The following is a 24,577-nucleotide window of genomic DNA, read 5'->3' as shown; positions in this document are numbered from 1 at the left end:
TCAGGCAGCGTTGATGCCTGCAGCTCAGAGATATGTCATTGTGCTGTCACCGCAGACTTGTATTTATACGAAAAGAGTATCATCAAGCTTTTTATTGCACTCAATAAACCATCTGAGACAGATACGGGAAAGACAGATCCCGCTATCTTTACTACGGTATCCTCACAGTGAATATTTGCTGGGCAGATAAGCTGTTTGTGTCAGAAATATGTGTGTGCGTGTGCATATGCAAAGGTAAAAACTATAATCCTGGTTCTTGACTGAAGATTACCTGAAAAATCAGTCAGCAAATTGTGTTGAGGCATAATTTTATGATGCAGATGCAATCTAATGCATGTCGGGGTTTCATAAACAAAATTAACATTTCTCTCCGGCTTTCTTATCCGTCTCGTCTTTTCTGTCAGTTAAGTAGCTTCTCTCCTCCCTCTCATCTCTGTTAATTTTCTCACCTCCTTGCCCTCTCTCCAAGCTGCTCCTCTCTTGCCTTTCCCCACTCTTTTCTTTACCTTATTCCCTGTGCCTTGTTTTCTAACACTTTCCTCTACCATCTTATCTCTCCCAAGCTCCCATATTTCCATCCATCAATTCTCCCGCCACCTTATCTTTTCTCCGTTATCGCCCTCCTGATGTTTGATATCATGTTGTCTCGCAATGCAGAGCCGTCTGCATGCACACATGACAGGTTAATAAACGCCCATTAAAAGTGGACTTCATTTCTCTCCTTGTAGAGCCTGTGTGGGAGCCAGGGACCCATACTGTGGTTGGGATCTGCTGCTGAAGAAATGCACCACCCTGGAGGAAAGTGTCAGAATGAGCCAGTGGGAGCAGAGCATTACAAAATGCCCTGTGAGTATCGTGACGCTGCTGTCAGATCTCGCTTACTTGTTACTTATTATCCATTTTCTGTCTCTTCTTTGAAACTTTCAAGTTGGTAGAAAACACAATTATCCTTACTTGGCCTCCAAGTTCACTGTACTCTCCACATGAATTTAATACCCACATTCATCTGTGCTCTTCTCCTCTGAAAGCTACACCCTGCTCTCCAGATACTCACAACTCACAGGCAACAGCCCTGTAAAACATGTCCTCGCCAACAAAAGAGACTGAACAACTTGACTTTAAGGGAGCAGCATGTACCCCCGCAATGATCAAGAATGCTGCCTCAATCGTTCACCTCTGACTGCTGGTTCATTAGCGAAACAGCTCTTCCATTTATTTTAACGTGCACTGAAATTGGGAGCGGTATTAGAGGGTGTCCACCCTATCAATTTCAACATGCCTCGGCTTTTTCAGAGCTTCACAGACATCATTTTCAAGCCAGTCACAGATGAGAGTGCTGTGTGCCTTTGTACTCCTTTATGTGGCTTCATGTTCGGAGGAATACTTGGCATTCAATCCGCTGAGCACCCTGTGACATCTGTCTGCAGAGCTCTGGCAGAAACTTGGCAAGCGCTGCGTCTGTCTATGCATTCAGACAAATGCATGGACAAAAACAATCACACATCCATGTATGTGCATAAATAGTTGCTGTTGGCTGCAAACAGAGCAGCACACTGGTTCAGTGATTAGCACGGTCGCCTCACAGCTACAAGGTCCTGGGTTCCAAGCTGGTTAGCCTGTCTGTGTGGAGCTTGAAAGTTCTCCTTGTGCCTGCATGGGTGTTCTGTGGGTGCTTCTGTTCCCTCCCACATTTAAAAGACATGTTTGGCGGGTTAATCAGCCATAAGTGGAAAAATGAGTGCATCTAGAATGTACCCTACCTTTCAAGCCACAGGATAAAGCAAATATAGCAAATGGAGAGATGGATAGATGGCTACAGTAACAACCCAAAGGTCAAAGCTGCCTTAGCTGCTCATTATTTCCTCAAAAGCAGTCAGGTTACAATCAAATCGTCAAAAAAATGAGGTCTTTTCTGTAACTCGCTTCCTTGACCTCAATGGAAAATGTCATTAGGCCAAGAAAAGATATGAAGGACTTAGAGAAAGATATCAACTTACACTAAGCTACAAAATCATGGCTGTTGTTGATGTGGTTCTGCTGTGGTTGATGAATCGTTTCAATGTTACTGCCACAAGGATTGCGGGACGCCATTATCTCTTTTCCATTTATCGAGGATGTACTAGTGTAGCCTACGCTGAAGGAGATAAAAATGAAGCACTGTAGCAGCGTCTTAGTGTTAAGAGTATACAACCAGCTCTTATCATGACTGCCACTTAGATGTCTTTGTATCATTTCACTCCATTGAGAACATTTGCAAACAAAATAATACCTTTCGACTGTAACCATACTTTCGTTTCAGCAACATTTGCTTGAAAACACTTGGCGTGCAGCGTATTGACCTTTTTTTCTTTTTCTAAAATATAGCTGTTTGTTCACTAAAGGAAAGTCAGACAAGAAGTTTAATACCTTTCTTGTGTATGTCTATGAAATATAAAAACTAGAACCAGGGCCCAATTAGCTTAGCTTAGCATAAAGAATGAAAACAGCTAGCTTGGCTCCATCCTACCCTGAAGTCTGGTGCTCACTCTATACTGCAAGTGGTATGTTTAGTTTGAGGTTTTTTCTTGTTCGCACAAAAAGTATTCAAAGACAAAACAGTTGTGTCACCACTTTCTTTTTATACTTCCATTTTTGTGCACATGAAGCAAACATAGTAGAACATTTTATAAGAGGTTTTACCTTACTTTCCTGTAATTATCATACTCTAAGCTAACTGCCTCCTGGCTTCAGCATCATAATAAATAGACATAAAAAGAGTAGTGTTGATCTTCTCATCCAATTTTCTGCTAAAAAAGAGCAGTTTCCACAAATGTCAAACCATGCCTTATATGCAGGATCTGATGAAAAATAATAGTCATATTCCCAGCAGTGCAGCCACTAATATTTTATGTATTTCCAGTTGGCCACATGCTACCACTGCACACACTACTGATGGAATATGTATTTGCTCAGTCAACTTCAGTCTAACCAGACCCATTTAGACTAAGAATGAATTAACTTTGGCAGTAATAACTTTGTACGTTGACAGCGAGAAATGGCCATACGATAGGGGGTCTGAAGTCAGACCAGAGCAGACACATTGTGACTTCACAACAATGTTTTGCCAAGATCTAAAAAGTAAAGTAGTCTTTTATCACAGCTACAGTTTCGCTCCCTATGAGTCCATTAACAGTTTGAAAATGGCTGAAAGTCTGCTCTGCGGTGTTCTCTGTGCGAAGTGAAAGTCTGGAGTTGGAGGCCAGTCAAGGGTTTGCACACTGAGTTCTGTTGTGTAGGCAGAGACAGGAGATGCGCTTCACCAACCTATTCAGAAATGCCATCTGACACCACAGTCTCATGTCTGTATGGAAACGAGTAAAAAAAAATGGTTTTGCTGTGTGTTTTAGGGAAGGTAAAATTCAGTATGTGTCTAAGTTTTCATTCAGGTAAAATGGAAACCTCTTCTCAATATGATTTTTGTACGGAAACCACTCTCTTAGAATAAAATTTTAAAAAAACACATCTGTTGCACTTTCAGTCTGTATAAGGAATTATTTCTCTTATAACACACATAAAGCATGAGTGCTTTTCATCATCCTTCAGATTTGACCTAACATCTCGTTTCTGGTGTCCTTTCCCTTGTATTTTGGCATTTTAATGAAAGAAATTACATATTTCTCACCAGTAAAAGCAAAAATTATTTATTTCCTTTTTTCCTTTATTTTTCAATGAGGGATTTGCTACATGAAATATTCATCGAGTAGGTAACATACCTCTACCATATCATTTATATTCACAGCTGTAGATGATATTGGGATATTGCTGTATTGGCTGTCTCTCTATAGATGTTTGCTTTCCAGGCAGCCTACTGATGCAGATGTTGTCTATCTCAGCCAAGCGAACCCCATTTAGGCACACGGCAGAGTTCAATTACCAATAAGAGCACAGGGCAGACGTTATTCTGCTTCTGCCAAAGCAGCTGATGATCGTGCTCTCTCTTTTCCTTCTGTGAAAGTGTTCTTTGCATTTTTAAATCACCCTGAAATGTAGCAGCGACATGGCTCATAGCATCTGCAGCCCCAAATCTCACACCGGCGCCTTTTTCGCATTTAGCTCGTATGCCCAGGACATCACTCGTAATTCATAGCTTCTGCAATATCGGAACCTTCCTGTTTGATTCTGTTTTGCTTCAGATATTCATTTATGAAGCCACTTTTATTTCCTCATATTTCTGTCCTTTGAATGGGTCCGTTCACGGCTTTCATCTGCCTTGTCTGAATCTCTGCCTTTTTTTTCTCTTTTGGAATCTCATCATATCCTGAGACAATTTTCGTATATCTTCCTCGTGTTTACAGCACATAACTGCACAATTTTAGATGTGCTATAGATGAGGTAATGCAGTTATCTTTGCATCTATTTGAGGAGAATTGATTTCTGTTTGCATCCACATGTACCCGTGGGCTGCGTTTCCCAGAGCAACACATTCCTGCTAGCACCTCTCTAATGCAATGCCCAGTTTCTGAGAAAAGCAATTACTTTCAAATGCTTTATTTTTGGCCCTTTTTGTCTGCCAACAGGTGCGCAATGTTACAGTCGACGGAGGCTTTGGTAGCTGGTCAGGATGGTCAACTTGCAGTCATAATGATGGAGGCAGCGCAGGGTCCTGTCTGTGTCGGACACGAGCCTGTAACAACCCTGCACCTCAGTGTGGCGGCCAGCAGTGCCACGGGATCAGTGTGGAGGTCGCCAACTGCTCCAGGTAAATGAGTTGGGTTATACACCAGCACATATCTATCTATCTGAATAGAGTAATGAGACCTTAACAAGCAAAGTCAATTAATTATTCCCTGCATCCTCGCACCTTCTCATTAGGGATCCACAGAATTGCTCCATGTTTCATTTTCACTGTCACTGTCAGTTATGTACAGCAAACAAGTGTTGATTGGGTGTTTCTGTTTTATTTTTTTGCATTCTACCCAGAGTTGCATCAGTCTTCTCCCTAACAAACAAGGCATGTGAACATATTCTTTCATGACAGAATGGGCTTGTTTTTAACAGTCTGTTAATGAAGTAAAAATAGTAGATTTTGGGCGCAAAAAGATTGATTTTGGTAAACTTGAAGATGTCTAAACCAAAATGTTTCTCGATAGAAATTTGGTTACTTGAAATTTTCAGCTTTCTTCCTACGGAATAAGTAACTGATGTGATTAGCGAGGCAAGATTCTGGAACAAATTGGAATCAGGTCCGGAAATGCGTTTCAGCATTATGCACTTGCAATTAATACAGACTACTGAGCAGTCCTCCATGAGTTTCTTTTGCAACCTTGGCTCCCTTTATATAGGTCAAGCAGACCCTATAACGATGGAATGAATAATCAATGGAGGCGCTGTACTGTATACCCTCCTGTTATGTTTAGTGTGTGTTGTTTTTGCTCTTCGTATGGTTGTTCTTCATTTTTATGTCTCTTTTTTATGAATATAAAAATGCGAATTTAAAAATATATATGGTTTTATTGTAATAAATGTCTGAGAGTGATGATAAATGCTTATCACCCGGGCCCATTATTACATTTACAGCAAAACAGAGCAAGGAAAAAGCGGCAAATTCTCATATAAAAAGCTGTAACACCTACACGCAGGGTATTTATTTCTTTATACTGTGCATCACTTAATCTATTTCATTAATATAGTCACTGATTCATTTTCTATTTATAGGCACTATAAATGTTAGTCTCTCACTGTTTAACTGCTACAATGCAGGTTAATATACACGTACATACACGTCCGTGAACTTAACACAAGTGTAATAAGTGTTTGTGAATGTTAGTTTTGCCATTTATGAGCGTAATTTATCTACACAGTCACACTTTTCAGTGATTGTTGCATTTTAGTGATTTTGCCCTTCCTCTATGCAACAAACAATCAAGAATGGGCTCTAAGCATCAGACTTTTTTTGCCCTTGAGAAATATAGATAGCAGAATCTGGGAGAAGAAAGACAAAAAGCATCTTCTGTGACTGTCAAAGATACAGTATTTCTTCAGTGTAGCTGTTCCTTATTAATTTTCGTTCTCATTTTTCGAAAAACATACCTCAACCCCAAAAACCTCAATTTTAAACTGTGTGCAACGAACAGGGGTTTCATAATGAGGTTTTTAGGGACTGAAGTCTTCTAGCTATAATTACATTCTTTCTCAGTCAGTGGCTATTGTAGCTTAGACTTATGTTGTCTTGTGCGTCACTATAGAAACGGAGCATGGACTCCCTGGACTTCCTGGTCTCCCTGCAGCACCAGCTGTGGCATCGGCTTCCAGGTGCGTCAGCGCTCCTGCAGCAACCCGACGCCTCGTCACGGCGGCCGAGTGTGTGTGGGCCAGAACCGCGAGGAGAGGTAAATAACACAATGCACACCCACACTCATACGTCCACATGTACTGATTAAAGTAAATAGATGCTGTACGTTTATGTTGGGATCTGTGTATGTCAAAGATAAGGGGGAAAAAAGTAACTTTCTTTTATAATTTGCAACCTGCAGTTTGGAAGTATGACTTTGTCTGTGACTTTTTGTTTTACTTTTTTTCTCTCACTTCTTTCCCACTATGTGACAGCCAATTAAGGAATGAGTGGGATAGGCCTGTGCTTGGGTAATTATCTGGCTTTCACACACAGACTGAGTCTACGTTTTGAAGCTTTGGAGGCTTTGGCATAGAATAATCGCCTTTTTAAAGATGTTTATGTGGTTTCTAAGCAACCTTCAAGGCCCGAAAAAGAAAATCTGTTTTTCAAGGAGTATGTGAAGAAGCACAAAGAGACATTCAAAGCTGCACAGGTAGAAAAGGTCAAGAGATTTTAATTTTTTTTCCAATGAAGTTTTAAAGTCTAAGTTTATTCTGGCTATCTATGAGTTTAGTCCAGTGTTTGACAAACCAGAAAATGACTAAAGAAGGCTTTGACAGTTTCCACTGTGATAGAAAATTAGATGACATTGGCGATATTAGATCAATTTAAATCCATCCTCGTAAAGACCGGTGTGTTTTCATAAACAGAGGCATTCCTTCTGTGTCTATCGTGTCTGTATTATGCAGCAAGGCATCATGCTGATGTTTTTCATCGAGCCTCTGGCTGTTAACCAGAGTTGAAGGCAGAAAAAGTGCAAATAAATACAGTTCAGGAGGTACAGGGGAGGAAAAACGAGATATAAATTGTTGCCAATTGTTACCATGGTAACAGAAACAGCATCGTGATGGAGGAGTAATTGGATACGGCCTTCAAGGATGAACCTTTTATTACTCCTTTTTTTTCTGCACTTTTTCATTTCCTCTCCTCCTCCTCTAACCTTCCGCCTTTCTTTTTCGTCCTCATTGCGTCTCATGGTGGAGGAGTCCTTGAGAACAGGACTGCTCCACCAAGTTGGGCCCAAGGAGTGACCGCCACAGCCCAGTTAGTCAGGAACCACACCAAAAAACCACTGACTGGCACTAAAAGACCACAGGAGACCAGCAGCAGATTTTTGCCACCCCCTCTGTTTCTCACTCCGAGCTTTAATCTCATTTGTTTCATCTCCCCTTCCTGCTCTCAGTACTTGCTCTGTTCAGCTATTTAAAACACCTTAGGCCTGTTAGGGGCCAGCTGTGAGGGCTGGGAAAGGGTCTTTGTAAGGTGGGAGTGAGAGGAGAGAAGTGTGTGTGTGTGTGTGTGTGTGTGTGTGTGTGTGTGGGTGTGTGTGTGTGTGTGTGTGTGGGTGTGTGTGAAATAGAGTCAGACAGATGAACAGTGGAGCACAGAGATGGAGAAAAAGTGTGTTAACAGATGAATTATGCTGTGTCAGTCTGAGTCTGCCTGAGGGGAGGAAAAGACGGGGATGTTGTGTGTGTGTGTGTGTGTGTGTGTCTGTGTGTGTCTGTGTGTGTGTCTGTGTGTGCGTTCAATATGAGCGCATCCAGGTTTATCGGAAATGTTTATCGCAGGTTAAAATTTTGGAGTAAGTGCATGTTCAGCCCATGTAAGGGCATCCAAAATCTTTCACCATATCTGCTGTTTATAGTCACCCACGTGTGAAATAGGTAAAGTCTTTTGAATGAGCTTTAATCTGCATGGCATGAAGAGGACTGGCACTTTGTCAGCTTTTGAGCGCTGAACGATCCTTTTAATGCTGTGAAAGCCTTTTATTTTATGGGGCTCCTTTCAGAGGTGTTAGGCATCTGCAGCAAGGCTCACTACACACTTTGTTCTTCCACTGTTGCCTCAAGTACCCTATTCAGATTAACTCACAGGCTTTATGTTCGCCGGCTTTTTTGTGCAAACATGCATGCACATGACATGAGTTCACATCCACACAGATGTTCACATTCGCGTTCTTAGGGTAAAATAAACCTCTTTTTTCACCTCTTTTTTGCATGTCTATTAGCCATCAGGCCTCTAATAAGTTTGGCCCTGATTGTTGGCAGCAGCCCGAGCTTTTAAAGATAAAGCAAATGCGACGAAACCAGCCGTACACATCAGCGCTACGGGCTTAAATCTGGCTGGTTAATGCCTGCATTTATGAACCTTCTGTTGGTATTTCCCTCAGCACACTGACAACGTCCACACTGCTTACTCAGCCTATAGCGGGTAATTAGCCTCGTTTTAGTCTGATCAGCTCTGTGTGCTTTAGAAAGACCAGAAAAGGATAAGATAACAAAGCCACTCAGTCGTCTGAGATGATTAAAGTGTGTGTGACGATGATTTTGAAGCTCTAAATATACCCTACAGGATTGGTTGCAGACAGTTTTTTACAGTGTTTGGGGGCAGCAGGAATATTTTGTGTAAGTTTGTAAGTGAGAATTTTTACATGAGAGTCTGTTTGTACGTCTCTCATGCATGTGCAAGATTGTAATCCACACTTGTTCTCACTTTTCCACACTCCTCCTCCCCACTGTATCAGCCTACTACAAGCTTGCGGATTAGTAAAAGTGGAGAGGAACACACTGCTCTAAGGATTTTTACAACCAAGGGTATACAAAATGTTGCTTTTGATTTGCCGTGAACAATAGTACAGTGTTTGGGAAGAGCACAATGGAAATATCCAGCCTTAGCCTCTGGAGGAAGGGTATGAATATAAAGCTATTTCGGTGCAAGAAGTCTCAGTTTTCTTCAAAAGGCAGTCATGTGCCAAAACACAACAAAATAGCGATAAAAGCAATTTTATAGTATATGTTAAAGTTATAAAATAAATTATATAGCTTTAATAAGCCTGGCAATCGTCTGTCGTTAATGTATAATGAGGATTGAGTAATTAAAATATTTTAGACTTCGCTGTAATCCTGTCTTGTAAAACGATGCAATTAGAGATGATGCATGCAACTTTGTGGCTTTTTTAATAGGCTGTATCAATGAATTATGCAAAGTGCATATGCACGTTCATTAAGATGTGAGGTGTAATTTTCTTCGTTGTTCTTTAAAGCAACACTGGCCCTTTATGCCACGCACAAACATATGCCACGGAGCTGTCTCCGGTGGCGTGATGCAGTCGTTACGTTCAGGCTCACAGTGTTTTCTGCACTCCAGGGCCACATCAAAGAGGGATGGTGGGTTTGTAAAAGTTTGTTTCAAGTGAAGCTTACACGCCTTTTCAGACCTTCCTCTCAAGTGGTCTGAACTCTTTGTAGCTATTCCGGTTGATGGGCAAGGTTTCAAAAGCGTGATGACATCTTCAGTGCCCTTCACATATAATCAGCTAAAGTAGTCATTTCATTTTCCACGGACAACCCAAAAGAATGCATGACTCAAAAAGTTAGCCTCTATTGTTGACGTTTGTGTGGTAATTCATGTTTCTTCTGCCATATGAATCACGTAATGCCAGCACACAAATTGCATGTATGTTGCTCACAGGTGTTACCAATACTGGAAAAAACTGGGGGCTCCACATGCTTTAAATGTTTTACTACGTACACTACCGTTCAAGAGTTTGGGGTCACTTAGAAATGTCCTTATTTTGTAAAGAAAAGCGTTTTTTTTTTTTTTTTCAATGAAAATAACATTAAATTAATGAGAAAACAGTCCAGACATTGTTAATGTGGTAAATGACTATTCTAGCTGGAAACGGCTGATTTTTAATGGAATATCTCCATAGGGGTACAGAGGAACATTTCCAGCAACCATCATCCTGTGTTCTAATGCTAGATTGTGTTGAAAGGCTAATTGATGATTAGAAAATCCTTGTACAATTATGTTAGCACATGAATAAAAGTGTGAGTTTTCATGGACAACATGAAATTGCCTGGGTGACCTCGAACTTTTGAACGGTGGTGCATATTTTTCAGTTCCTTTCCATGCCTCCTTCCTATGTGCTCTGTATAAGCACAGTCTCCAGTTCATCCCAGTTCAACCGAAAGCTCTATGAATTTTTGTCACATGACTGTTGCTCACAGCTGAGTCACTACAGGACTCATCATTGCAGCAAGGAGTACAGACTATCTTGGTTTTTTGCAGACTCTAGTTCATGCAAATGGTTTATTTTTGGTGATTTTTAATGAGAATTGTAGAATGAAGTGATTTTGATGAGAAGGTACAATATTAAGGTTAGATGTGGTGAAGTTTTTAGATGGAACAGCAAATGACACAAAGTAGAAAATCACATGATTCTCTCTGTTTTTACAGTTCTGATCAGTTGTGTTGTTTTATTTTTTTGAAGATAGCATGCCTTTCACACCTGCCAGTGGGTTTGGATGTAGAGAGTTAAAGTGAGAAACCTGCAGATAAGCATCCCTTGACTCTACAGTTACCTTCAGCTTCATGTAGTGCTCTCAGTTTTTTGATTTGCTGTGTTTTGAAAATGCAAAAAGGCTTAGATAAACCCACCGACTTGTCCACCTCCAGACAGCAGATAGACACAGTTTGCATCTAGCTGGTACTCACAGCGGAACATTTAGCAGCTACAGATAATTCTCTGAGGAGTTGATGAAGAGCGAAACAACTGTAGTGAGATTAGACACCGGAGTTACATGTTGTAGACTGACCTTAATTAGATGACCAGAAAAAAGAAAAACTTGCTATCTGCTAACACGTTTGCTATTAATATATGACCTGTCAGTGTTGCTTTTACAGCTTGTTGCACTGACGTATGCATACATCTTGGTGGAACTGTCTTTAAATAACATTCACCTTTCTATTAGAATAAACTACCAACAGTTTTTTTAGCGAGCTTCTTTCATTCCCATTGGATTTTCAAGCTTTATAACAATGGTTTTAATGAATGCTGTAGTTGTTTTTCATTTTATTGCTAGAGCTGTCTCATTTAAATGATTTTTTGAGGTGTTTTTTTTTTGCTCTCAGGTGCCTTAAAAAGTTAGATCTTAATATATAATATGTCCAATCAACTAAAGAACCATTCCCATCCTCTACTATCTTGTCCCAGGTATTGTAACGAGCACCTGCCCTGCCCAGCGCACGTCTACTGGTCGGCCTGGTCGGCTTGGGAACGCTGCACCGTGCCCTGCGGCGGAGGCATCCAGTCGCGACGCCGAACCTGTGAGAACGGCAACGACTGTCCCGGGTGTGGTCAGGTATGTCATACAACACAATAGCTCTCGCATGCACCATCCTACAATCCGCCTTTCCCTCCGTCTATCCATTGTTCAGGAACTCAGCCTAAGCCATTTGATGCGATGAACAGTCAGTGGTGATGAAATTGGAACATCTAACACGACCAAATCCCCTGGCTATATTTATACAGTGGCAGCAGCCATCAGATTTATTACCAAGACCTATTTAATACCGCGCACACACACAGTAATCACTCCACATATGAATAGGCTTATTTTCCGCCACAAAGCTTTCTCCACAGCAAAGATGATGCAAGGAAGTGTTGAAATACGAGCGTTCTCCTTGATGACAGAATGATGTGATGCTTGTGTTATTTCTCTTGCTGTTTTCATACATTCCCTCATCCACAGTCCTGGTAAAAATAAGAGAGAGCTAACATGATATCTGTAGCTTCTCGTGTCCCTCTTGGAAACGGATTAAAGAATATGGGTCAGGGCCTTGTGGATGCATGGGATCCTTGAAGTGTATTTTTGTTTGTTTGTGTGTTTTCTTTAACGTTTTGGTAGAGAATTTGATTTTTGAAGGATGTAAAAGCAAAGCTGACCGTTTCAACTTTGTTTTTTCACTGACTGGAGTAGATTTAGGGTTTAAAATGAAGGAATCTGATATGTATGCAGAAAAAATGACTGGATGCAGACGTTCAATTTATTGAATTAAAGTGATTATGGATGAAATTTGGTTGCAGAGAAATCCTGTCAAGTGCTGAAAAAGCATTCATCGACCCAGATCATATTTAGCTGGGAAAAAAAAGCCCAACACATCCCACAGGTTGTGTAATGGCCCGTTATAAAGCTAAATAATACACCACCAGCATTATGAAACATCCCACACAAAGCCTTGCAACCTCAGGAACACATATAGCATCTGATAATCACTCATGACACATTAGTAGCTGCAGAACGCCCAAAATGAAAAGACTGACCTCCCATTAAGTAGCAATTTAGCCTTCACACCTTATCATCTACTGCACCTACCTGCTGTTTTCCCACCTACAAACACGCACACATTCACACGACGACAGCTGTCTTATTTCTGTCTTTGCACAACGGCCATTATCTTCGTTGAATTATCCTGAGATGCATTCCTTTAGGAACTCAGCTCAGAAAAAGGAAACTGATGGCACGAAGGCATGTCAGCACGTTGTCGCTGCTGCATCCTAACGGGAGAGCTTGTCTTTGACTGTCGGTATTTGCTGTTATTTTTGATGTATCCACAGTTTGGAGATCTCAGTGTGCAGGTCATATGAATACTTTCTACTAACTCAATTCTCTGGCTCGCCTTCTCCTTCCTCCTTGCCCACTTGTTATCCCTGTTTCTCCTTTGTTTTGTTCTCGCATCGACTCCTTGTCTTCGAACATTGTGATATGGACTTAATTGGGGCCACCTCAGCCACCGCAGTTGTAATTACATGCAGGCTTCACCGACACCTCTAGCACTCTATTTGGACAGCTTGGTTAACTTGCATTATAGCGGCGTATTTACTCTGATCAAAGAAACATTTGCTGCCTTTCATTTACAACTCTCATAAGCTGCTAAATGACACAGCTGTTAATATATACCCCCAAATAGGTTCAGCTCAGGTGTTCAAGTTTAAACTTAATAGTCTTTATGCTTTTTTAAACCTGCATTATGGGGGCGATGAGAATGATGGGAATATGTTCTTTTAATTTCATCCAAAAAAATGATGATGGAGTTCATTTTTAAGTGCCATCTGTCTGTGTTTGTTCCCGCGGACACATCCATGTTTAATTAAACAGAAGGAGACCACACGCATGCACATGTTGCAGCTTCTGTCATCGCAGCTACTTTTTTAGACCAGGCATCCTGCTGAGAGCTGAAAAATAGAGCACAGAGTATGTCTTCATTTGTGCATTCATGTTTACCTGTAAGAACTGATAACGCCGCAGCCACCTGTGGTCAACTCCAGGTGTTTTCCAGACATTAATCGACAGCGATGAGCTAACATCTGCTTGTTGTTTTAAAGAAATGTGAGGCAGTGCGTTCAGGAGAAGCACAAACTTTTGGAACTTATTTTGTGCAAAGTACAAAGACGGACTAAAGTTGGTGATAAAAATTCCACAGCAGCGTTGTTGATACATTTCAAATGTGCTGTAAAAAGAATCGCTGAGCAAAAAAAATCCACTCAATTGTTACTTTTTCTGTTTGATTCTGTATTGATCCCTCAGGCAAAAGTTTCTTTACTTCTACCCCTCCACAGGGAGCTCACACCGCAGTCAGATACAGAATAGCTCAAATAAAGCACAGTAGGGATTCAGGTCAAGGACACTTCAGCTTAAACAAGTATCTCCTCTCACTTTGCAACCTACTATCCTGAAAAGAAAATGCTGCCACCATCAGTCTACATACATATTTAGCATATGACCACTACCGGCTGACATCCCCTGGAAAAAACTACAACAAGAGACAAACATTTAACAAGCTTATTCTCAAAACATTATTAGTTATGCATTTAAATAGTTTTTGGATGTGTTTTCTTCATAGAAATTGTAGCTTTTATCCCAAGCAGCTTATTTACCATCCATTGATTCTGGTATACTTTCATTTTCAGTCATTTCAAGTAAACATTATTCATGTTTTATGTCTCAAAATTTCAGCAACAGCCTTGATCTGTTTGCTATTGTTGCCAGCACTGATCTCATCCAAAACTAAATTATAGTGATATATTCTAGCTTTTTTATGGCCAAACATATCTTGGAGCGCTAGGAAACAGAGCAGACTTCCTCAAATCTTTGCACACTCTTCTTTGTCACCACTTCTTTCTGCTGCCTCAAAAATAATTACATTTGTGCTTTTTCGCCACCCTCACACCATGTTCTGATCATGCTCCGACTGCATGACAGTCACACTGTTTCAGTCCTGTCTTTTACAGGAGAATGCATCATTCAGTAGCATTGCTAGAACCATTTTATCATGAAGTTGTGTGTTGCATTTCGGTTTCTGAGCATCATCTTATTGTAGAAAGAGCAATATTTTAGATTAAATCTGTGACTATGTTCTTTGAAATGACTGACAGAGTCCCTTTGTGTTGCTTTAAATTAGGACCCGTAGTCAAGATGAATTCTGTAAATAGTATTATAAAGTATTCAGGGCCAAAATGATTCACAAAGTCAGGAAAACGTGCTCAACTAACTAACTAAAGTGCCAGTGAGCTTTATCACAAAATAGAAACCTTTGCATCTGCGGGAAGCCCAGTCCAAAAGAGGAGAGTTAAAGGAAGAAACTCTCTCCGGGTGCTTTATTGCCATCAAACCTGCTCTAATGTTGCCCTGTCTGTCATTGCCCTGAGCCTCAGTTGCAGTCTTTCTCTAATGGGGGTATTTATTCCTGAGGTGTTCAGTGGCTCATTTTGCTGATGCAAAAGGCCACAGGACTGCAACTTCATCAGTCTGAGCTCTGGTCCATGCCACACTGCTCCCTCGCTCTCGTTTCACTGTATCTGCACTACAGGTCTGAATCCCAGGAGACGCAGGAAAAATCTGGGCTGCAAATAAACAAGTGAGGCTCTGATGGCAAAGCAGTGCTGCACTGTGCCAAGAGTATAGTACTTAACCCATCTTCTCCTGAGTGATAACTCCAAAAAACGGAACACTATGCAGTCAACCTTGGATAAATTGGAATCAAAGCAATTTTTTCCCAGTATCGAAGCAGTGAATATTCAATATTAGAGGTTAGCCATCTGAAAACGAGGTCATTATACATGAAAAAAATGTGTCACACAAAGAAAAAATAATTATAGTAACCCTTTTGATGCAGAAGGCAATTATTATATTAAAACTTTTGATGCAGAAATAACTATTACAGTAAGCCTTTTTATGTTAGCCCTTTTAACGCAGAAAATAATTCATATATTAACCCTTTTGTTGCAGTAAATAATTATTAAATTAACCCTTTTGATGCCATTGAAACTGTGATCATCAAAGCTGACTGAGAAGATTATATGCCAAGTTAATTAGGAAGATCATTGTTGTTCATGAGCATAAAAGAAAAAAACAAGATAGTAAAAAGAAAGGCATTGAAATGAAGTTTAAGTGTCCCTTATACATACTAATCTCAACATCAGTCGGCAGAACTTCTCCTGAATACAGTCGCTTTCACCAAAGACAGCTCAAAGTTGTAGGTGATTATAATCGTTCCAACCAAATTTAGTTGAACAGATGAATAGAAAAGTCGTCTTTGTGCTGCTAACAACTGCTCCGTTAACAATCTTCAGCTTGGGAAGAAGAATGGAAAATAAGCCAGAATTAAACTGCTTTCCAAAATCACCCTTAAATTCTCATGTTTTAATCAGATTCACAGCAGTGTGCTCACAAATGACCGACTTCAATATTGCATGATCTGCCTACGTGAGGCCAGTGGTGAGCCGCCACCCCACTGACTCTTACTGGTTGGATGTTATTTTTTTGCTGGTCAAAATTACACTTTTCAAATATTGTGTGTTTCCAGTCTTCATTGGACTATGCATTTGTTTGTAAATTCAAGCTCAGTTTGATCTGAGCTGTGAGTGAATGAGTGTTTTTCACAGTGTTTTCTGCACACTGCGTTTCATTTCCTTATCAATTTGTACTTGTGAAACTCAATGTCACATAGACGTTTGCGAGCACATTGAAAACTATGAATCTACGATGGTAAAAGCACACCCCAATTACAGCACATGTTGAAAAATACTTTGTTGAAGAGAGAATTTTGCACTGGTTCATGTCAGAAACTACCACGTAAATTTAAATTCCTAGTCTTACATGAAAGAAGACATGCTTCAGAGTTGTGCGCTCCTCAGGAGTACATCATTCACTGTGGTTTTTCTTACTTTCCTCAGTAAAATGCGTCAAATATCTGTCACATCCAGCGATCAAAAAGAGCCATTCTTCTCTGCCGAATCTGCCCCTCGGAGCTAAATAAGTCAAAATGTGGGCCATGCAGAGCTGCTTAATGAAAGTGAGAGCCGGCCTATTTACCTGCAAGGAGTTCAGTTGTGCAGGCTGGCTGTGAAATGAAAGCTAAGTACTCAGTGCTGGAGTGGGCAGACTGATGTGTGCGCACACTTGTGTGTTTTCGTATTGTTCTGTGCTAGACATTGTGTGTGCACTGGTGTGTAGCCTGCTCCTGGCCAACAGCAAGCTTCATTATGGAGTCAGACTGGTGAGGAGACAGAGAGAGAGAGAGAGGGTGAGGCGGGGGAGTCGGTGTTTGACAAAGTGTGTTTTGGTCGGTGCTGCTAATTGAACTGATGTGTCACAGAGACTTGAGGAGCATTAGGCCTTCGTCTCGGTGGACTCGACCACAACAGATAAAGATGTAGGAGAGAATTAGTCACTCTCACATCTGGACCGTACACTCAAACGTCCAGTGCTAGCGGGTCTTTACACTCACATATTCTTTGCTCTCCGTTTCCTCACACACACACTGCTTTCCCGCTCCAATAAGAAGCACAATGAGTGTAATGATGGTAGGAGGCTGGAGAGGCACGACTCCTTATTATTCACCTCCCACAGCTGGCCGGACACCACACAGAGGCCCTTTTGTACCTACACATACACACTCAGAAGTAAAAACATAGAATGCATTTCACCCTCTCTCCACATTCATACATTCTGTAATAAAAATAAGGAGAAAGGCTGAGGGCTTATACTTCCACAGACACTATGCTGACACAGACACACGGATTTTCTTTACCTTTTTTTTGCCCTTCTTCCTTCTCAACTTCTTTCCCCCTCAGTCTATAACAGCAGAAAAGGTCTGCGGATGGAGACTGAATGAGACAGCCCGCCTGAATCCATAACTCGCCCATGCATAAACTTATAAACACACTCACACACAGAAATCAGTGCCAGGGTGGCAGCCTGGAGTAAAAACTTTCACTCACTTGTCAGGTTTATGGACGTGCACACAACCACACACACAAACACACACACACAAAAACAGACCGAGCGCTACTTCCGTACTGACCAACAGGCGGCTTGTTTGTGTGAGGCAGTAAAGATGCTATCAAGCGTCCTCCCACCCAGCACTCCTGAGCTCCAGCCAGAAACCCATTACAGAGCTGCCCGTCTCTGAGCAGCTGCCTGTTAAAGGTGTTTCACAGCATAAAATCGCTGCTCTCCATAATGCACATCGCCGCTCTCGCCAGGGGGGACGCGGGTATGAGTCAAAATCAGCGGATTAATTGAATCCAATTTTGTGTTCCACATGCTACTTGTCACATTCGACTGCTCTCCGCCGTGTTTTTTTTTTTTTTTTTTTGGTTAATTTCTCTGAAATTGAGATGTGGCTGGGTGAAGAGTGCAGGAAATGTTTCCTGCTTTTTCTGTTGTTTTATTACTTAAACACATCAGCTGGAAAGAATGAGATTTGAATCGCTCGGTTAAATGTTTCAAGAGAAAATGTATCAAAGTTTGCTTAAAATGGGGCTCTTTGTTTTCGATCAAACAAGCAGAATTTACAGTGGTCAACTTATAATGTATGCTCACGATGACCTACTCACTGCTCAGGCGAATGTCATTTGAATGGAGTTATTTTATTGTTTGTGGGTGTATGTGTGTGTGTCGGGGTTATGGCTTTGGACTGATGTTTATTTTCACATCCTCGGGTCCATTTTTAATGCATTATTCAACACGTTATAAAATTTCTTCTCTGAAAGCAGGATGGACTGTTTTCATTATGATGCCATTGTGTATTCACATGCATAGCCACTATAACAAGACTCGTTTTACTGCAGTAAAACACAATAAACTGCCCACCATTCTTCAACATTTAGACATGGCTGTTATATTTTCAACAGCAGGAGTCTTTAACTGTTTTTTTTTCCCCACATTATAGACCCCAAGGCGGTACACAACTGATACACAGGATCACCACATCATCGCACTGTCATAAATTCATTTTATGCAGCCACTTATTAGCTTGACTAGCAAAATACATATTAACCCCCTGAAATGCGAAAGTTGCTGCCACATTTTTACTCTGTTTGGGCTCATATTTCACTTGTGTATCTCTGTAGAAACAACACAAACATGGCTAGAAGTACACAGAGCAGTATAACAAAGTTAGAGCGCCATAAATCATAAAAAGAAGAACAAATGAAATTGAATTTCTTATATTATTTATTTTACAAAAATGAAAAAAAAAAACTGGACAACATTTTTCCAAGTGTGGACAGGTGTTCCCAATACTGGAATAAAAAAAAATGACTCCACATGCTGTAGATATTTTACATCTTACATTTTTAATATGTTTCCACGCTTGTCTCTTATCCTCTCTGTGTAAACAGCCTGCAGTTCAGCTGAAAAGGTTCATTTTTCTCACATGACTGTTGGTTGCAGCGTCAGAGTCAATACAGCACAGTTGCACAAAAGACTGGAGGACATGGTTAGAGCAGGGAATTTAATGAAATATCATGATTTGAAGCATACATTTTGTTAAGATATCGGACAGAATAGCACATCACAGACGACTAGTTCAAGGACTGTTGGAAAGTTGAAAATCCAATGGTTCTTTCTGTTTTCAGGGTTTCTGATGAATGCCATGATTTACGTGATTATTTTGTAAAGATGACATGTCTTTCAAATCCACCAGGGGCTTTTCGCATTCAGAAGATTAATTTCAAATTCTTTTGCATCTATTGCACATCTATTGCAGATCTGTCTTGAAAGAGGGATCCTTCCTCTCTTGCTCCTCCGGAAGTTTCTCCCCCTTTAACAGTCCTTTGGAGGCACTTTGTGTTCTTATTCACGGGATTGACGGTGGCATCTGCTGAACAGATTGTAAAACCCCCTCAGGCAAATGTATGATTTGTGGTTATAGGCTGGATAAACAAAACTGACTTAGCTTGACTAAGTTTTTCAAATATACAGTCCCCAACATGTCTACTCTGTCACAAGTAAATAAATATAGGAACATCTCTGCTGGTTTAATTATATCCGTTGAGCATTGAAAGTTAAACTGAGAGAACAGAGGTATATCAGATCTCTGTCTAAATCTGCTCCTCAAATCATCCTTACATTTTTATTTGCTCTCAGTAATCAATACTTTGTATTTGTTTTTAATCAAATAAGCTGCCACCTTTCATTCAGTATCAACAGTTTCCTCAACCCTGAATTTCTAAAATGCTTTCCAATTCGACGACTAGAGCAACGGCTACCAACCTTTTTGTCTGTGACCTTTAAATTGAAGTCATACTCAGCTGTCATTCCACATTACAAGTGATGTCTTCAACATGAATATGGGTTTTGATCAATTCACAGACCATAAAATTCTCTCAAAATGTTTAGTTTGAATGGTTTCTTAAAGTCCAGAAGAGATTTTTTTTCATCCCTTTAATCACGTTGTGACCCCTTGGTTTTATTGAGTTTTTATATGGCACCTTTCATTTAAAGAGCCTGGCTCTACAGTAAAATTATTCTGTAAAGAATCGCTGTGTGGACACGCATACAAGGGCATCGTTTGATGTCAGTTCACTCAGTGGGATGTCTTTATTACATGCGGTATATACTGACCACCTTGCTGTAAGCTGCATATGCCGCTGATGTGGATTCCTTCAGAGACCTTGAATGAGGTTTTAGCTTTAAACCCAGTAATTATCTCCTTAGCCCTCTGCATCAACGCTAATCCTCAGTGAGTACAGGGAGAAAGGCTTACCAGACAAGCCTCATTAAATATTTAGTGTGTTTGGCCACCATCAACAACTCACACAACAAACACCCACAGATCGTTTGCCTTTTTTCGCCTCCGTTCATGCCATGTGTTGCTTTCTTGTCGCTGTAGGCATCAGCGGAACGTTGAGGTGGACTTTTCCTTTTTTTTTTTCTTTTTTTTTTTTGTTATTGGCTGATAATCACAGATTGTGGGCCGGTCTGTGATGCGTGACAATGTTAAATATTAATGTCTGGAGATGATTACTGCGCTAGATGGAGAGAGGCAGGAAGTGTGGTGGAGGTGACACCCTCATTCATCACAGGGCCCTAACAGAATCTAAATCCTCCCTGTGTTTTTAACCTTGGTACCCTGGGGAAGAGATGCAGAGGGAGCGTGAGAGAGGAGGAGATAGAAACAAGGTTGGCTAGGGAGAGGCAGAGAGAGATGAAACGGAGATATGGAGGGAAAAAAGAAATAGCGAAACGGAGAAAGAGATCTGACACAAAGGGAGTTATGTGTGAAAAACGGGGTGAAAGAAATATAAAGATAGATGGATAGATGCAAAGTGAGACCATGAGAGAGGATAAAAGAAGGAAGCTAGATGGTGAAAAATCGGCCTCCGTACTGTATAATGTATAGAGCTCTTCTCGTCAGCTGACCTGTCAGCCTATCCCATGCGACAGGCTGACGGATGTGCAGAAAGGAACTCTTATCTTATTTTGTCAAGGTCTGGCAGTCACTCAAGTCCTATTCAGCATAAATAAACAAGTGCTGAGGAAAATGGCAGCCATCACACCTTCAGATGTATCACTTCCAGCACCTCCCTATTTTTTTTTTCAGCTGGGCACAAATGGGGTTTGGACTGCTTATTACGCAATCATATAATCGAATATAGCACCACAGCACAGAAGATGCGGGATAGTTTTTTGACCAGTAGACCAAATTGGCTGAGGGACTTGGGGGAGATCTATATATGTATGGCACTCCTGAATGAGTCCCATATCTTATCAGATATATTGTTAGAGCTCCAGTGCTGTGTTTGTCATTTTTACTGCCCGGCTCCCAAAGCTAGATGCAAATGGGAGGAGGAGTTGCTGTTTTCTTTTCGATTTCCCTCTATTTCTTTTCCTCTTTTTCTTCCGTGACATCTCGGCTACTTCTCTCCCATCCTTTCCTCTTGGTTATAAATTAAACTTGATCAATGACCTTTTCTGCTAGGCTTGTTTGCCTCTCTCCATGTTCAGCAAGTGGTCTAATGGGAATCTATCCGTAGTCAGTGCATGCCGTGTTAGGCAAACCAGGCCTGGTTGGTTTGCAAGACGTATCTTGGAGGATGAGTGGCACCAGATCCAGCAGCATGCAGGCAGTACAATAAAACAGCCAGAACTGGAATCAAGGGGCTTTCAAGGATGAACAATGATGAAAGCTTTAAAACTGCTGTTTATTTCCTCATAAAATAAGCTGTTTAATTTCACACGAGTCACTTCTGAGAATTTCAAAAGCCATTGTGCAATCTATTATTATGCTTGGGAAATACACCAGAAATTTCTGTCTGAGCTTGTCATGCTAATTATTCCTTTAATGATTTGTGATAGTCTCTTCCTACTCCGGACGTGTCCAATTCACCTGCCTGCAAATGTGCTTGTCATGTTATAAAGCTCTGGGTTAAATGCAGTCTAATGTTTCCTGTCTTGGGGCCTGCAGGAGTACCAGTCGTGCAACACTCTGCCGTGTCCTGATCTGAAGAAGACCACACCCTGGACTCCCTGGACGCCCGTTAACATCTCCGACAATGGGGGCCACTACGAGCAACGCTTCCGCTACACTTGCAAAGCTCGCATCCCGGATCCGAGCCTGCTGGAAGTGGGTAGGCAGAGGATCGAGATGCGCTATTGCTCCAGCGACGGATCCACCGGCTGCTCCACTGATGGTGAGTTCACACTGGAGGAGACAGATGGTCTCTTTCTAGCTCCGTCATCCTCTGAATGTTTCTGTTATCCCACATCAGCTGGCTTTCTGTGTCTCTTCAGCCTAGTTATTGTCCTCTTCGCTTCAAGCCATTCCATCTTCCTGTCTGTCTTTATTAGCTCCTTCTTTCTTGTCTTCTAAAACTTTTCATCTCTCTCTGTCCTGCAAAAGTTAAGGGACGTCTGTCTCAATCAGCTCCCATGTTTATGCCCCCATCCTCTTCGACTTTATCAGTAGATCAAAGCAACAGACACGTTAATGAACTTCCAATCCACAAAGCCGATCAGCAGTTTATAACTCATTTTAGCTCTCCCACGCCATCATTCACACTCCTACACACATAAAAAGCACAAACAAACATACACGACTGCGTGCACAAAGTTCAATTACAGTCTCGCGCAGAAGCACAAACACCAGCTCTTTATCCATCATCCCCAGCTATTCCCTTTTGCCTGTGTTGGTGCACCACACAGTCTCAGTCAGCCACACCCCTGGTGAATTAAACGCTGCGAATGTTTGTACAAACAGGCTGCTAATTGACAAGTTGTTTATGTAAAGTGGAAGTATCCATATTAGAGAGGAGACAGGCGGGATGGCACCACACCACAGCAAAGAGGCGCTGAGATACAGATGCAGCAGTTAAAGTTTGTTTATGGTGTTGCTCTCGGCCTCAGAGGGGAAAAGCTGTTTTTTAAGGCTTTAGAGTTAGCGCCGGGGCTAAACTGCGGTGGCCTCTCGTCTTTTTGAGTTCATCTGTGTCTCTGGGTGGTCTGTCGCTATTCCGCTTGCACGCCACATGCTGCGGTGAGCCGTGAGGTTAGCCTTAATGTGCGATATCGCTGGGATTTTCTTTTGATCTCTCTCATCTTCCCTATTTCTGATTAAGATTATCTGTCTTTTCTTCAGTGCTGTCACAGGTACAAGTTGTTCTCTTCACACTTTGAAGCCGCTGCTTAAATGTTCCTGAAGGGTTTTAAATGAGCGCCGACAGGCACGGAGGAAAACTGCAGCCTCAAAGCTTTAAGAGGAGTGACAGCCACACATCTAAGATATTAGAGAACAAAGGCTCCAGCTTTAATAGGTCTGTCTTGTTTCTTATTAGTGGGAGGAAGTAACAGACACAACGTGTTTCATTAGAGGTTATCACCAGAAGGCTGACATCAGATTAGCTTTAGTGTTAATTATGCCAATTGAAAAGCAAAGGCGGTGAGTTCAGCATTCACTTTTGGCAACGTGTCAGTCAGTGTTGTAGGATGTAAGCAGCCTATAGGCTCCAGCAAGCAGATGGTGATGTACCGGATGAGCTGCGCAGTACAAGCTTTTCAAATCCTTTCAACAAATATGGGTGTATTTTTCATAAATCTGTTTCACAAAACTGTTAAATCAGCTTGTTAAGTGCAAATGCTATACCAAGTGTGCTGTAGTTTACATTCACACCCTTAGTTTTGAGCTGGGGTGATAATTTATGTGTCAATAGAGGCATAACTCATTACACCCAGTGAAAAGATTATCAGCAGCTCTGATTTGTCATGATACTTTTACATTTTGCATTCCGTTTAAATTTTGCATTTTAACTAGATAAGTAATTAACACTACTGCTGCTCTGCGTTCCCTCAAAGCATAGCCTTGTAAATGAAAGAGAGTGATGTGAAAAAAAAATGTGTATTTTTCCATTTACTTTCTGCAGATGTTCAGTGAAACAAAATTCTTTTCAACATCAAAACTGCTTTACTCCAAAGACGCGTTTGTACTTTTTATCAAAAGCTCAGCCGTGTACATTTTTGAGGCAAGAAACTTCAGTGTCGACTGTAAAAATGTTTCTTCATCCTCAAAACCCTGTTTGGCCGAGTTGTACTGTGCCATCTGGGTGAAAACAAGACCTATCGAGTAGCAAACGGCCTCCATGTGCTACTCTGCTCTGATGCACCTTGATTGTTCATCTCCAGACTTCAACTTGATTCACTCCTCTGAGGGAGTTTTACGTCATAACTGTCGAGAAAGAGGACGGACTCCAGTGATCCAGTTCTTCATTTCAACCATTATCAAACTTGCCATCCATCTGCAGAGCACTGGTGTGTGTACTTGTGGGTGTATGTGGGGGTGGGCTGATGTGTGTGATTGCCAGTGTTGTCAGTGGGTAGAAATGTGCACCTGTTTGTAAAGGTGTTTTTTCAATATGCCATCCTCCCACCGTCCATCTCTCATGCATGAGGTGCCAGATCCCTGGGGACAGCACTTAGAATAACCTTTCTTAGAGCAAAAGGCCATCATAAGATGATTACCATCACAGTGGTGGTCTTTATTGATGGCCACTACTGGGGCAAAGGACACCGAGATCCCTCTGAGATGATGAACACCCAATAGGAATGGTGCATCACTCGATAAAGATTTACTATTTGC

The 24,577-nt window shown here is 41.2% G+C and overlaps 1 protein-coding gene across 3 annotated transcripts in view; it reads left to right on the top strand.

Moving 5' to 3' along the window:
• The window catches only part of sema5a (sema domain, seven thrombospondin repeats (type 1 and type 1-like), transmembrane domain (TM) and short cytoplasmic domain, (semaphorin) 5A), a 130,595-nt gene that overhangs the window by 79,417 nt on the left and 26,601 nt on the right, over positions 1–24,577 (top strand). For all 3 annotated transcript variants that reach the window (XR_008600436.1, XM_055007263.1, XM_055007262.1), the window contains exons 12-16: positions 729–846; positions 4,557–4,738; positions 6,225–6,368; positions 11,373–11,520; positions 21,914–22,139. Coding sequence is in view for 2 of the 3 variants with exons in the window: in XM_055007263.1 (XP_054863238.1) it covers positions 729–846; positions 4,557–4,738; positions 6,225–6,368; positions 11,373–11,520; positions 21,914–22,139 (818 nt within the window). In the remaining variant the exon portion in view is untranslated. The remainder of the gene's footprint in view (positions 1–728; positions 847–4,556; positions 4,739–6,224; positions 6,369–11,372; positions 11,521–21,913; positions 22,140–24,577) is intronic.

This window comes from Amphiprion ocellaris, chromosome 22 (assembly GCF_022539595.1).
Source record: "Amphiprion ocellaris isolate individual 3 ecotype Okinawa chromosome 22, ASM2253959v1, whole genome shotgun sequence".
Taxonomy (NCBI): domain Eukaryota; kingdom Metazoa; phylum Chordata; class Actinopteri; family Pomacentridae; genus Amphiprion; species Amphiprion ocellaris.
This window is presented reverse-complemented; position numbering and strand designations above follow the sequence as displayed.